We start from the raw sequence: 16,086 nt of genomic DNA, 5'->3' as shown, positions 1-16,086 counted from the left end.
TGTCGATGAAATAGGGATTTTCGGGTAATTTCTGAGGATCGGGTGGCGCTAGTGTTGAGTTATCGATCTTGTCGGTGAAATAGACACACTGACACTCCACGAGTTTACGTAAGGAGTAGTAAGGAGGTATTTTTCATAAAATAAAAAATCGTTGTGGATTAATTTTGGTAGACGAGGTAATTTGGTAATTGATTTGTTTAGGGTGAAACATGTCGATCCAGAGTTTCTTTTACAACGCGATCTTCAAGCGAACGTCGACGTTCATGCTTGCCATCGTTGGAGGCTCTTTCTTCTTTGAGAGAGCAATCGATGTTGCCAGTGATACGATTTTTGAGAGTTACAATAAAGGCGTAAGTCATTTTCAGATTGATTTTTGTTTCTGAATTTTGGGTAGTTTTATTTTTCGTTGGGCGGTGTTTTTTGGGGGCGACAGGAGTCGGGGGTGGGAGTGTTTGTGTGGAGATTGTTTAGGTTATTTTGAATCGATAATGGGTTCTGCTGCGGAGGGGTAACACAAGATCAAAGTAGTGTAGAAGTGTAGTGAACATGACTGAAATTTTGAAAATTTAAATCTGAAATGAATGGACAGGACATTCGGAGTTTATATGAACGGAAACACTCTGGTTGAGTTCGTGCTCATCGACAGTCTAGTATTATTGGTAGTGATTAATTTAGATGGACCAAATAGTACCGAGTCTTTTGAGAAAGTTGTTTTTTTAAGGGGAAACTAGGGGAGGGTAGGGTAAAATGGACACTAGACTTTTTTAAAAATACTCATAACTCAGAACCAAATTTATGAGTTGAGCTCAATTTATGCTCATCACAATAAAGGGAAAGAATTGTTCTTTGTATTGAAAAAAAAAAAGATTAAATTTCATCACCATTTCAACCCGTCACTAATATTTTTAAAAAAGTCAAAAGTGTTCATTTTACCCCAACCTCCCCTACTATGAGTTTTAAAAGTCGTGGGTTATTGGAGTGAAACTTTTTATATGCTGAAGATCGATTATGTAGATGTGAAAACGAATAATTAGTATAAAAAAAAAAGTTTTATTCTTCGTTTGCCCGAAAACGCTTAAAATGACAAAAACAGCTCAGGGCCTCCAATTTTTGAGCTACGAAGGATTTTTTTTCTTCCAAATTTTCGGAAAATTATGTGGAATAACAATTACGAACTTTTTTTTTTAATTCGCCTCTTACATGGCTAAATTTGCTTTGTTTGTATTTTTTTACACAAATAGTGAATTTTTTTATATGAAAAAAACCGAAATCAACTCTGTAGGAATCGAAGTCCAAATAACTGGCTCGTAATTGTTGTTCCACACATTTTTACGAAAATTTTGAAAAAAAAAATCTTTTGTAGCTCAAAAATTGGAGACCCTGCTTGTTTTTATCATTTTAAGCGTTTTCGAGCAAACGAACAATAAAAAATTTTTTTTTGCACTAATTACTCGTTTTCAGATCTATATAATCGATCTTCAACGTATGAAAAGTCTCACTCCAATAACCCACGACTTTTAAAACTCATAGTAGTCTGCCCTTAAAGTAGTATTTGTAATCTTCTTACATATAATAAATCTGCTGCCCATCTTTTGGCCGCGATTCGCGCAAAAATGAGTGAATGCATTTCAATGGTACTTTTACTATTATATAGTTTAGGGTCCCCAATCGGCTTTAAGCTGGAAGTTAACTATAAGTTTGCGCTACGGTGCACAGTTTAGTATGCACCGTATAAATTGCTAGAAAATTCTAGAGCTTGCTGGAACTTTCTGGAAAATTGTAGAATATTCTCAAGTTGTCGAGAAAATTTTTTTGGAATTTCTACAAAGTTAGCGGATATTCTCGGGTTGTATAGAAAGTGCGAGAAAATTCTTTGCTTTCACAGCGAATTCGAAAGAACTCTGAAAGAAGGAATTCTCGGGTTTTCTAAAAAAAAATTAATTAATGATTTATCAACCGCATCTAATTATCGTTGCTGTTAACGAGGCTTTTCAAACATTACCACGATTCGCTAATCATTAATAGTTCAAAAGCCTCGTTAATAACAACTAAATCCTTCTATCAGTATACTGAATTTTTTTATCACTTATGAATGAATTCTTCGATCGATTTAGTTCTTCTGCATTCTTTTTCCATTTGAAAACCATGCACAAATGATTGCACTTCAATGACTAAAGCGTTAATGAGACAAAAAATTATTCAGTAGTTATTACTAATGCATGAAAGCAGTCGTAAATTAGAATCAGTAATGAAATGATGAAATGATGTATTTTCGCAGATACCATTTTTGTAGGGCTCACGTCGTTCTTTGGAAACTCTTATAGAAATCCGTCCACTTCCGTCATTAAATTTGGAATGACTGCTTAAACATCCAAAAATGCAATTGATCTATTCTACTCGACGAATTCGCTACTGAGATGATAGAAAAATGGGTTGTTCAATCAATTTTTTCATATAATCAAGATTCATCATAATTTATTTATTCATCTCCAACTTCACATTCTCTGCATTCTTTCATAGTTAAGAAACACTAACAGCACCAAGTTCAGTATAACCTGATTCCAGGGATTTTATTTGCTGAGAATGCCCTCATAATGACCAGTTCTGCTCCTGAAAAAATATAAATAAGAAAATTGACACAATGCAAGAATGAATTTAGCGATTACATCATCTTGAAAATTTTCTTATATTAATTATTAGTCTTATAATAATATTATTATCTCAATATCCTTCAAGTCATGGAATTTCCATCTTGTTCTCTCCTTTTCCGTAAACGGCGTAAAGTACACTCGAATGCAATGAGTGAATTTTGATTCCAGGAACTAATCAATACACTGAGAAAAATATATATTTTTGCCAAATATCCATTTACTTGAAAGAAGCATTAATTTTTTCAATACCGTATTTCTCCAGTCGAGTCATTCCCAGGCAATCCTAATTAGGTTTTAATTATGATAATTGTATTGCTCTAGAAGATAATCTGTTAGTTATGACCTGGAGTAAACTCCCCCAGCAATTATCAACATCAAAAAATTAATTGAAATTCTTCCCTGTAGAAAATAAGAAATTTAGGAAAAATGAATAATCATTGGATGAGTTCATCCAAGGTCATGTGCAACATAGTCATCCTCTAGAGCAACACGATTGTCATAATTGAAATTTAATTAGGCTCGCCTGGGAATGATCCGATTGGAGAAATACAATTTTGAAAAATAAATGCTTCTCTCAAGTAAATGAATATTTGGCAACAATATTTTTTTTCTCAGCGTACCTTTCCAATTTCATGTCCCATATATTTTTCTCTCATCGAAGAAGAGGGTAACCCATTATTATTTGATGTTCCAACTCTCATCTCAGAAGTTGTTCTCTAGAAATGATTTTTTACGTTTGAAAAAATAATGAATACAAGGACAATCATTGATTTTTTCAAATGTGTTTTTTCCTATTACTTTGACTGTCTCCCTTTCATTCTACTGCAATAAACATAGTGAAAGTGCCGAATATACTGAAAGTTAGACAATAAGTGAATCAATCAAATTAATGAGTCGTTGTTATCTCATTTCAATATCTTTTGTTTCAGAAATTATGGAAGGACATCAAACATAAGTACGAGACATGATGAGGCACCAGCCTGAGTACGTCACCGCCTTAGGAACCTAGGAAAATCATAAATTAAATACCCAAAATTCTCCAAATGTCACTCTCAATGCGCAATTATGTAAATAAAAACACGGTGTGCATGTGAATAACAAATGCAACCTTGATTCGAAACTTATCCTCATTTAATCTTCATTTGTATTCCAATTCAATAAAAGCCAGCAGAGCAATAGAATCCACTCTATCCACTGAAACTATCTCCCCTCAAATTTCCATTAAAAAGCCCAAGGTACTGAATGTCAAGTGCATTTTACAATAAATTGCAGAGTGCAAACAAAAGGAGACTTCAAACCAAAGGAATTCAAATGTCAGGGAAAATCAATAACATTAATTAAATCCCTCTGGAACAAAACCAAATCTGTTTCGCTTTTTCTCCTCTGCAGGTGAATTGAAAAATCTATAGTCTATAATAAACTCTACAGTACCTTTTCCAGGTACGTGTCCCTCCCAGGGATGCATGAAATATCTTACATTATTTTCTTTTGCAACTTATGAGGAAAATTGTATGTAAAAAAAATTTGGGATTTTTTTTTCTCAAGAATTGGAACAGAAAAAAAATTAATAGTAAAAAAATTACTGTCAATGGGACATTATTGAAGGATTACATGTAAAATGCAGAGCCCAGGGCCTCATTATTGACGAGTAAATACCTGACGTCATGCGCAGTGGTCGACGCTGACGTTTTAATAAACCAATACACCTGTACCGTAAACGGGGGGAAGCACGATGGTGCTGTCAGTCTCGTTAACGTATGGACGATAACGCAAAATACTGTGGGATGAGTTGAACATCTCAAGGACACATGTAATTACCAATATAAAAAATCATTTAACCTTGAGTTGAGCAAGTGCAGTAATCAAAGTGTTTCGCTAAAAGTCATTGTAATTATCTCATTCGCCTTTCACTCGCACTAATTACGTCATCTAGTGGTGAAAACATTTCTCATTTCCTCATTCATAACCTTAAATATGGTTCTAACGTTGTTACTCACTCCAATGTTTGTAAATAAATATCAAATTGAGTTGCGGAGTTTTCACCGACGAGTCGTTGCATTTTAATCGTACGTGTGAGTAATTGATCTGTGAGGTAACGGGAGTTTATCGGGTTTTTGTGGCTCGGAGTTTGTGAGGGATTTTGTTGGTGTGATTTTTTTTGCTGAGGAGAGTGTTTTGCTGGGGATTCCTTGGGACTTTTTGTGTCGATGATTTTTACAGATGAGTGCTGTTATCAAGATTGCATGAAATTAGAATGATGGGAGATGGGGAGGAGAGGAATTGTTGCGATAGTTGGCGGTTTTTGAAAGAAGGTGTGGTCACTTTTTGAGATTCTTCCCGTGTTGGGGGTCGCGAGGTGAGAGGCTGATAAGTGGGCTTTGTGGGGGTTCGGGATTAAGCTCAGTGTGGGAAATTGATTATGATAAATTGGTGGGACTATTATTGGTTGAGGATTATGTTTGATTGGATGTTTTGAGGGGATTCAGTGCTGGAGTAGTGAATATTAGAGTTCAGCAGAGAACAAAACGTCTCTAGTTTCCAGTGAGAATCTCTGAATCCCAGAAGTCTGTGTAGAGAAATCGAGTAAGCAAAAAATTCTGGAAATGAGGGAAATTCTCACTTTTCGAGAAAATTTTCTATTAAAATCAAAGAAAAACGTTCTAATTCTCAGTCATATTTACGTGAATTTAGTACAATTGCACTTAAATTGGGGCAGACAAGGGCATAATCGTAAATTTTAAATATTTATGATAAATTAATTGTACGATTATTGGTTGAAGATTATGATTGATTGGATCTTTTAAGGGGATTCAGTGCTCGAGTGGTGAAAATTAGAGTTGAGCAGAGAACAAAACGTTTCTAGTTTCCAGTGAAAATCTCTGAATTTCAGAACTCTGTATAGTGAAATCTAGTATAAAATTCTGGAAATGAGGGTAATTCTCAATTATTTCGAGAAAGTTTTCGACTAAAATCAGAGAAAAAAGACTGGCTTGCCATTAAAATCAGTCGTATTTACAAATTTTACATGAATCTAGTATAATTGGAGAGACTAATGGGACACAATGGACACTTTAAAGGTTTTTGGAAATGTTAGTAGTTCATTCAATTTTCAATGAAAAGGAATCATTTTTTTTCCATGGAGAGAAAATTGTTTCCCTCTGTGATGGGCTTAGATTTACTTCTGCTGATAAATTTGTTCCTGAATCAGGGACATTAGAGAAAAAAAGTCAAGTGTCGACTTTACCCCACCCTCCCCTACTTAAATTGAGGCCGACACCGGCATAATCGTAAATTTTAAATAAAGTTGAATTTTGAATTAATCAATTGGTTAATATTACTCAACAATTTTTCAATTATTAAATTAGTCATCAATTAAATATTCAAATTCCGTATTATTTTATCAATCAATAGTTGAGTTCGGATGATTGACGATTATTTGGCTAATCGAAAATCCTTTTACGAAATTTGGAATTATTCAATCAGTAGTCAATTGAAAATTTAGATTATCAATTATTTTATTATTTTTCAAATTTCAATGAACATCAGTAAACCTGAGTTATTTCAAGGTAAACTTTTCTTAATATTCATAATCTAATGATTGATGCCAATCCCTGAATTGAGTTAAAATTTTGCTCAATTCAAGAAAATCTTGGTTCTGGAATTCATTTTTTTCGGTTCTTGAATCAAGAATATGAGTTAATGAGTTTTCCAATTAAGAACATTGTTGTTTTTCAATTGATGATTTAATATGTTTTAAAATTAATCTAATGACGGTCATAAATTCTTTGTTATTCAAAGTATATAACCTGGAACCTTGGCCCAATTATTATTCAATTAGTCCACAATTTAATCACTCTACGGTTTTTGATTAAAAAATTGTTTTTTCTTAGGGATATCCAAGTATCTTTTACTAGTTGGTACAGAACACACTATAGATTCACTCATTTTCAAACATAAAATTTGTCAATTAAATTAAGTGAGAAAAAATAGAAAAAAATTATTATCACAGAATTATTCTTTTTCAACAATCGTTGTTTGTAAATAAATAATTGAAATTCTTTAAACTTTCGGAAACCTTTTTTTTAGGTATGAAATCGATTTCTGATAAAATTCTGAACATGAATGAATTTATTACGATTCCAAACAAATGAATTTTTTGGTGGAAAATTGATTTTTTATAAATTATTTATAGGAAATGCTCATAATTTTCAAAAATTGCAATTTTGAAATTATTTTATCAATCTTTTTCCAAAAGTAAACTCTCTATTTTTTCACATATTTTCAATGTTTTCTAACGGTTCTATATCGAAATTCAAAGTCAGACCTGCAAAGTTTAAATAATAAAATCATTGTAAAGTGTCCCGAACTTTAGGGTCAAATGGTTCTCAAATGAAAACTCTAATGTTCCACTTCAAGAGTAGAAAAGCATTTCACTGGAGAAAAAGTAATCAAAGTACTTGGACATCCTTAAAATAAAGTTTTTGGGAATGAATTTTAGGAGAGAGATTCAATTTATTTCTAAAAAGGGGAGGGTGGGGTAAAATGTACACTAAACTTTTTTTAAATTATTCATAACTCAGAAACAAATTTATCAATTCAGCTCAGTTTAGGCTCACCAGAAAGGAGAAGAATTGTTCTTTCTATTGAAAATTATTAAGTTTCATCCACATTTCAACCGCTCATTAGCGTTAAAAAAAGTCAGAAGTGTCTATTTTACCCCAATTTCCTCTATATGGATTTTACGCCTTTTACAGTTTTACATTTCGATTTTGCGCATACGTTGTATTTGAACTACAAAAGACCAGAGTGTGAGATGGGTCACGTTTTTAAATTTCAGGATTTATTCTGAAATTAATTAAACAATTTTGTGTTCTCAACGCAATGCCTTCCAAAACTGAGTTCTCGACAATCATTAACTTGCTTCTGGAAATTGGAAAATTTCTCCGTGAATAGAAGCGTTTCGCTGATTAGGGACCGATTTTACTGAAAAATGTCAAGAGATCCTTTTGCAATTTTTTTTTCGTTTATAACCAATATTTGTTGATGATCTTTTCCGATATCGCTCATTATGGAGATCAATAATTGGATAGATTAGTTATGCAGGAGTGAATCGTTTCAATCATTGCTAAATGAAATTATCTGTCAGAAAAATGTGGTATCACCTTTTTTTCCCGCTTTATCAATTGCCCGACAAAGAAGGCCTTTTGATATTTTTTTCCGTCCGTAGTCAGTACAGAGATAATTGAGCAAACAATGAATGAGATGAGTTCCGCCGACTTGAATGAAATCCTCTCTGCTATGATTGATTATATAGAAAGTTATTTACGTTTTGAAAATGTTGATATGCCATACTTAAACACCGACTTAGCAGTTTCCTGGATAAATGATCTATTATGGACAATGAATTCCCGCAATTAACGCTCTTTACACTGAGAGAAAAACGACAAAGTTGTCAAACAAGTCTTACTTGTGCCAAGAAAATAGTTCTTTGAAAATGATCAAAAAAGGATTTTTTTGTGCCAAACATGCAGAGAGTGCGCCGGAATGAAAAATTTTTGTCACAAAAATAGATTTAGTAGTTCATAAAAATTGCATTCTCTGTACACGCAAGAAATGTCATTTCTAGCACTACTCCTTCGTTATTCGATACTCCCATACGTATTTGACTCCCGAAAAATCTTTGTTTTATGCGGAACAAGGGATAGTAGTTTTTCGTTTCGGCTGTCTAATAATCACAGCCAAGAAATAAACCCTTAAATGAAACAATAATAATGATATGATAACAATCTTGTAACTTAGGGATAAAATATTTATTGATAAATTTTCCTCTATACAAGATATTTTCATCCCGAAAAGGCACCGTCTGGTGTGAATTATCTGCCTCTTGAGCCAAATATTTCGTTGCTGTCGGAAGCAGAACAATTATTCATGTTTAAGACTTTTAAATTCGAACCAAACAAATTCTTTGTTGGCAATTTCCAACTAGCGATTTTGTTGGCCCAAATAAGACTTGTTTGACAACGTGTTTGTTTTTCTCTCAGTGTAGGGTACGACACACGTCATAATTCACGATGGGTTTGTCCGCTGGCTGTTTTTGATTGAAATTTAAATGTTGCACTGAAAAAAAAATATATTTTTGCCCAATATTCGTTTACTTGAGAGAAGTATTTAATTTTTCAAAATCATATTCCTCCAATGGAGTCATTCCAAGGCGAGCCTGCTTAAGTTTCAATTGTGACAATCATATCGCTCTAGAGGATGACTGTATTGCATATAACCTTGGATGATTATTCATTTTTACCTCCAATGATTATTCATTTTTCATAAACTTCTTATTTTCTAGAAGGAAGAATTTCAATTAATTTTTTAATGTTGATAATTATTGAGGGAGTTCACTCTAGGTCATAACTAACATGATCATTTTCTAGAGCAATATAATTGTCATAATTGAAACCTAATGAGGATTGTCTCGGAATGAGTCGACTGGAGAAATACGATATTGAAAAAATGAATACTTCGCTCGAGTAAATGGATATTTACTCGTTTTTTTTTAATGTTTTAGCCAAAAATTTTTTTCTTCGCCGTGCAATGCACACTTCGAATTGCGCGTTGTACAATTCAAGTCTACGAATGTGCGATGCGTTCTTTGCAAGCTAAAATCTAAAAGTATTCAAAAAATGTCCAAAAGAAACAAAATCCATCGATGAAATCAATGGTTTTGTTGATTTTTGTGAATTACAGCTAGTTAGCATTTTTTTTCAATAGCTGGGAGTATTATAATCATTGTCTATGCAAAACATGGGGACAATCTTGAGAAAAACGTGTTTTCTAGGGATATACCTTCAGAGTGTCTGAATCCTTGATCATTTGAAAGAATGAATTAATTCGCAAATTAGGAATTTATGACACTAAATCTCACGGTTTCATTGTCGAATGGGAGTTTCGCAAGAGACGACTGTACCTAGGCAATTTTTCCCCTCAACAATGAGGTTTTCCCTTGTCCTTCGGCGAATGCGGTACATGGGGGGGGGAACCCACAAAATAATACACAAAAATTTTCATGGCATTTCAATTTATGATAGTACTGTGACATGAATGAAGAAGAAGAGAAGAGTAAATAGGAATTCGAAAACAGAGAATCCATTCAGAAGCAAAATGCTGCTTTATGAGTACCAAAAACTATACTCATTCACAGAAAATGCAATTATCCACTTGTTTTTTCGTCATTTAAAATTCAGAATTTCATGGAAAAATCAAAGAGAACTGTAAATTTCAGTTCCATTTTTCCCTCCCTGAAAATAAATAGAAACCCATGAATTTACGGTAAATATATTCTTGAATTTTCAAGAAAGTGACACTGAATACGATTTAGGGTGAAAAAAATCTTAAAATTTCAGATTTCACTGACAATTCAATGTAATTTGGCACTGAATATTCATATCAGATTGGAAATTCAAATAAATTAAGTAATTCTTGTCTTTATGGTGTTTAAAATTCTGGAATTTTACTGAACTTTCAGTGAAACCTCAAATTTCATGATTTCTTCCCCTAAATCGCATTTAGTGTCACTGTCCTGAAAATTAGTAGTCAACTGTCCATGAAATTTCACTTTTTTTCTAACAGTGCAATTTCAAACAACCCCACACTAATTCCCCTCTTTTCATTCCAGTGGCACTGATACTCAAAAAATCATGTAACCATACTCTGCCATGAGTGGCCAAGACCTTCAAGAGCACTCTTACGTGAAGGTGCTCTACGACTTTCAGTACAAAACCGCCGAAGGTCGTGAGATCGCCATAAAGAAAAATGAGCGTCTCTACCTTCTACAGAAGACAAACGCCGACTGGTGGCAGGTGGTGCGAACCTGGGAGCAGCGCTCCTTCTACGTTCCTGCGACTTACGTCCGGGAAATATCGAAGACCTCCCGCAAGAACTCGGACGAGGAACGGGACGGCACCTTTGAGCCGCCAGACCACCCGAAATACAAGAGTATGCCGAAGGAGAGTCACTCAAGTGCCATGAAGAACGTTAAAAAATGGCTGGTGAACGCAATGGATACTAAACAAGAATCCTCCAAGCATTCCTTCATAGACGACTCATACAAGCACAACGCTATGGATTACCAGTCCCGTGCTGAGCTAAAGGTCGGTTTAGCAGCTATAAAATCAAAATCCCTCGAGCGCGATAGAAAATACGGGCAGAGTTTCGACGAAACATCCAAAGAATCCACGAAGGAGCGAAAACAGTCCAAAGAAGCTCTGACAAAACTTCCAGAAGAGAGCGCTTCCCCAAAACCACTGACAAAAAGTTTCTCAACAAGCCCAAAATCCTTTGACATTCCCTCCAGGATGGAGATGTCCCTTCAGGACCCTTTCCGAAAGGAACTCAAGAGTTCTCTCGACCGTCGGCGTAAAATCTCCGACAACACAGACTTCGACAAACTAATAAACCAAAACAAAGAGGAAACAAAAAACCGAAGAATTCGAACTCGATCATCTCGATCAGACGACTCCCAGATAGACAGCGATTACGACGACAAATTCGATCGTAGGAAATTCGAAAAGCCCCACAATCTGGAGGAACCCATCAGCAAAAACAGGAACAGCAGAAGTCTGGAGCTGGAAGCACACCAGTTCCAGAGGACCGAGAGGAGCCTGAGCCCGAAGCCCACGTATGGAAGACAGCTGACGATAGCTGGACAGATACCCTCTGATAACGACGAGGACGATCACAGGATTCTCAACGATAAACGAAGAACTTGGGCTGTGGAGGAGCTCATGTCAGAGCTAACTCAAATGTGCAAAGAGAGAGGAAGCAACAAGAAACCAAGCATTCAGATTAAAAGTACAGAGATAAAGAGTTTCGATCCCCTCGACAAACTGACCCAAGAGCTCCACGAGATGAATCTTCTCAAGTCCGAGGGTCACACACCAACGACCCCAGGTGACTTCAAGTCCAGCTCCCCCATGAACATCTGCAAGATCTCCATAAACTCAGAGGAGAACAGTCCCGAGCACAAACTCACTGCTCCCCTCGAGGACGACGAAACCTCCAACATATCCGAGACATCAGACATCTCCACCGAGAACTCACAATCAAAACCCTCTAGACACCGCAAAAAGTCCCCAAAATCCGCATTCACCTTCAAGAAAACCGACGCCATAATCTCGACGAAGCCATTGCGTTCGCCAAAGTCCCCAAAGATACTGGACGAGTACAATGAGGCGAACATTCTCAACGACGTTTCCCCCGATGAGTTGCTCGATGACGCTCGATCGTTATCTCGAGATAAGCCTGTGTCGAGTCACTACCCAGAGCCGATCCACTCGAGTTCTGACGCCATCGAGAAACCATGTTACTCGAACATCAAGCCCCAGAACCCCGAGAAAGTGAGAATGCGGCCAAAATTGAAGATAAAACCGATGGACACTAGCAGTGAATTGAAGTTGACACCATCGTTGGAGAAATTGGCGAGTGAGATTAAGTTTCAGCCAGCTAAACGGACTAGTGAAATTGGTGAGACTAAGATGAGTGAGAGTTTGAGTGACGAGGGCCATTACGATGACAGTGGAATACAGGAGGGTGTTGACAAGTCTGACGACTCGTGGAGTCGACTGGATCCCCCAGAGCCGACCAAGGATTACGCTAAATTCAGGCATAAGCTTGAGTACACAGGGAGCTTTAAGACGAAACGAGAGGGCAAGTATTTTCGACGAAGGGAGGAGGACTCTGACGACGATGACGAGGAGAGTTGGAAGAGGGGATTGAAGAAGAGCTCGACGATGTGCTGTGCAACGATACCTGACGCCTATCGTCGGTTCAGGAGGGAGAGTGATATCAGTTCGTTGGCAGCGATGTCGAATAAACGGAGGAGTCGAAGCTTGGGGGACTTGCACTGCCTGGAGGAGGATGAGGATGATCCTCCGGAGGTGTTCAGCCCCAAGAAGGAGACTGTCAGCAAGCCTGTGCCTCTTCCGAGGACCAAGTTGCCTGCCACGTTGGATAAGATCGAGGGGAAGGTTATGCCTTTGCCGAGGAGGATTCATAAGCGCGAGGAGGTGTTCTCTGAGGATGACGTGTGGGTGCCCAGGACTGATGTCTTCAGAAATGCTAAGATTGGACCTGGGGATATTAACATCGAATCTAGCACTGCCGTTGGGTTTAAGACGCTTCTGTGTACGTCTGACAGTGGATCTGATAATTGTTTGCAGTCGAAGGAGTTGTTGTCCAGTACTGATGGTCTGGATGACAGTCGAGGGGGCAGGGCTAACAGGAAGATGAGTGATGTGGGGGCGAGGAGGGAGGGGGGCGAGGGAAAGATCAGGGAGAGTGGATCTGATGAGCAGGTTCTCAGCTCCAATGCCAGCTCGGAGGCACTGCAGAGCCAATCGGAGTCGGAGGTCACTGCTGCTTTTGAAGGGTCGTCACAGCCGAGTCCTGTACATCGGGGTGGCGAGGAGGGCTACGAGTGCGCTATCGATCTGCCTCCTGGGTGGATCCAGAAGTTTGATGATATCACTGAACAGATCTGCTTTGTTAATGAGGCGGGGGATAGGGTGAGTGCTTTACTTTCAATTGGTTTTATTTTGCTTACGAATGGAAGCTTTGTCATCGGGCAAATTTAAATTTTTTGACGTGGATACGTCTATGGTTTTAATATGGGGGGTCATTTTGGGAAACGGTTCTTATGTGCAACGCCATCTATCGGAATTCTAGAAAATTCAAGGTATTTCGAGGTAATTTGACAAGTTTCTTGATATTTGGAAAAAATTCAAGGAGTTTCTAGAAAATTCGAAGGAATTCAAGGAGTTTTTAAAAAATTCGAGAGAATTCAAAGAGTTTCTAGGAAATTTCTAGGAAGTTTCTAGTTTCTTGAGCTGTAGCAATCAATTATGATCTTCAAAGTCCGAAAATGCTACTTTAGAATCAAAACGCAATTCATGTATGAATTTTTCACAATGAAAAATCGGTTGTGCGACGAAGACAAAAAAAATTTTTTGATTTCATTCAATTGTGGATTCAGAAATTTCTTGGATGTTCTTTTGATCGAGTTCGATTCGTAATTTCGATTCATAGAATGGTATTCGAAAATTGAGCGTTTTTTCAAAATTGTTCCCCAATAATATTTTTGAATATGATATTTCAAATTGATTTACTTATGCATGAAAAAAGTTCCTTCAATATTATTTTTCGTGATAGTTGTGAATATCTTAAAAATCTAACAAAATTGATTAATATTATAATATGAGACGATTAATGTTATAATATACTATAGGAAAATTATGTGTAAAATGTCCATTTGGTAGCATATTATTACTAACTGATTAGCAAAAATAAATGCACGGAGAAAAAAGGTGGAGAAAAATTACCGAACAAGTTGAGTAATCGCGGAAGGAACTCGATTTTCAATACTCTTTCACCCTATATCGGGGAAAAGTGCCAGACCTCCAGGGAAAAGTGCAAACTTTATTATTGGGAGTACTGATGAGAATAATAATTTTGTATTCGTTTTATAATTCAATTGATTAGATTAGGCCGATTACACTTTTCTTTTTTCATTCGATTGAGATTCAGCATCACATTTTCCTTTTTCTCTCTCTGGGTCTCCCCCTGAGTCTTCCTCCGGACTTCGAATTTTGCTGTCTCATTTTATTTTCAATTAATCCATTGACAAAATCTTCTCCCGTCAAAACTTCTTAATAGTTTTTCATTCTACTGAATGGAAAATTATTATTCTCATTAGGACTCTCAAGAATAAAAAAAAGTTAATAAACAAAAGTTGATAAAAAAAATATTTAACAACAAAAAATATTTTTGCTTGAATTGCGTCAAACTGTCGTTGTTCGACTATTTCATTTTGCCCCATTCTCCTCTATAAATTATTTCAAAAATTACTATAATTTTCGAGACACTTGAATTCACAATTTTCAATTTTTTTCTGATTTTTCTGCCCACGACATTCTGTCGTTTTTATCCAACTTTTCTCTCAATTTTTCTTCATTTTTATCCAACTTTTCTCTCCGTGTATGCTATGGTATAGACATACGCATTCATCCACTCGTTTAATTTATTTGTTGAAAGATTTTTGAGGTTGAGAAAATCTTGAGAAATGCTTTGGGGACTAAGGGGAAAGGAAGATTAATTAGTTGGATTCGTTTATGGATGAATGTTGCATAGGCTTTGTTACGAGATGGAAATTTTTGGATATTTCAAGGGTCTAAAAGCTTCTAGAGATGAATTTTCGTTGAATTTGTTTTGTTACTCTCGAAGGAGGAGAACACATGAAAAGGTGAACTCCATTCAATTGATGATGAGACATTTGATATTTTGAATTCATTTTTTGAATTCTTTCACATTGAAACATGAATTCCATTCTTTGAACTCCTTTGGTGAGAGCTGACATTTGCATAAATGATGAGGGTGTGACAGATGTAGGTTTCCGGAATTTTTTCGTTTATTTTCACCCAGAGGTTGAATAACACGAAGGATAAATTTCATCCGTTGATATACAATTATACACACTATTAAAAAATCTATGGTATTCTAAATTTATGGTACTATGAATCTGATATATTAAAATTCTCCGATGGATGAAACTTTTTATGCATTTCACGGAGAGAAATTCTGTAGAAAAATTCTAGTACTCGTATTGGAAAAATCCCCATCTACCGGCCATGAAAAATTCTAGTGCTGTTAAAATTTCTGGGGATTTCTGTGATTATTTTTCCCAATCAGATTTCGCCTAATCAAAGCGCAGTTTTGGAGGCAGTTTTACCCGACAGTTTTATTTGGGATATTTCCTCCTAGGTTTTGAATATTTCGCAGCAGCTCTTCATTTTTTCGGTTCATTTCAGATCGAAACTTCTATTTGACAGTCTACAGAAATCGGGTTATTCTATTAACACAATTTGTTCAAATCCTTTTTAGTTCTGCTCCAATCCAATAAATACCTCTCGAGCGTCAAAATTAATCGGGTCTTTCCCTGTAATAGCCAATAATTTTGAAGCTCTTGGGGTACTACTACTGAAAATTTCGTATAAGAACTCTACTCAATAGAATTTCTAGTGCCGGCACTAGAATTTTTCCCTGGCCATCACTTTGCGCCCTTTTTTCCGTGCTAGGACTAGTTTTTTTAAAAGAATTTCCCGAGGGGCTCCTCACTTCCGAAATCAAGGCGCCACTCTGGCATGAAATCCTTCCAAAATCATGTGAAATCACTGAAATTGAGTGATTTCATCTCTCCGAAATCGTTTTTGACATCATCTCTGAACCCACACGGAAACATTTATATTTTGAAAAATATATTTAAAAATATCTTGAATTGGGCCAATTTATATGCAAAAAAAAAATATATGAAATATATGTTTTACATATATTTTTTATATATTCTTTATAAATTTGAAAAATATATGGAATTGAGCCATATTATAAATTT

The 16,086-nt window shown here is 36.0% G+C and overlaps 2 protein-coding genes across 3 annotated transcripts in view; both read left to right on the top strand.

The window, feature by feature from the left end:
* Positions 1-46: 46 nt before the first annotated feature.
* Positions 47-3,836, top strand: LOC107041692 (cytochrome b-c1 complex subunit 9). The gene is made up of 3 exons (XM_015262348.1): positions 47-126; positions 202-350; positions 3,581-3,836. The coding sequence occupies exons 2-3, from the start codon at positions 210-212 to the stop codon at positions 3,617-3,619; spliced, it is 180 nt and encodes a 59-aa protein (XP_015117834.1). The 5' UTR covers positions 47-126; positions 202-209; the 3' UTR covers positions 3,620-3,836.
* Positions 3,837-4,372: 536 nt separating this feature from the next.
* LOC107041688 overlaps positions 4,373-16,086 on the top strand; it is a 31,757-nt gene continuing 20,043 nt past the window's right edge. The window contains exons 1-2 of one of the 2 annotated variants that reach the window (XM_015262342.1): positions 4,373-4,461; positions 10,321-13,207. In XM_015262342.1, the coding sequence (XP_015117828.1) occupies positions 10,361-13,207 (2,847 nt within the window). In that variant the 5' untranslated portion in view covers positions 4,373-4,461; positions 10,321-10,360. Of the gene's footprint in view, positions 4,462-4,631; positions 4,718-10,320; positions 13,208-16,086 lie in introns of those variants that run through there. The other variant, XM_015262343.1, reaches the window with a different exon arrangement.

Source organism: Diachasma alloeum, unplaced genomic scaffold (genome assembly GCF_001412515.2).
Source record: "Diachasma alloeum isolate Michigan unplaced genomic scaffold, Dall2.0 Dall_scaffold_00371, whole genome shotgun sequence".
In the NCBI taxonomy this organism is placed as follows: Eukaryota; Metazoa; Arthropoda; class Insecta; order Hymenoptera; family Braconidae; genus Diachasma; species Diachasma alloeum.
The sequence above is the reverse complement of the archived record's forward strand: the minus strand, read 5'-3'. Positions and strand labels throughout refer to the sequence as shown.

What these genes read in the sequence shown, in the direction of transcription:
- LOC107041692 (XM_015262348.1), top strand. Translation starts at nt 210, where the DNA reads ATGTCGATCCAGAGTTTCTTTTACAACGCGATCTTCAAGCGAACGTCG. An exon ending in TTGAGAGTTACAATAAAGGC is followed by an intron (nt 351 to 3,580) that starts GTAAGTCATTTT and finishes CTTTTGTTTCAG; the next exon opens with AAATTATGGAAGGACATCAA.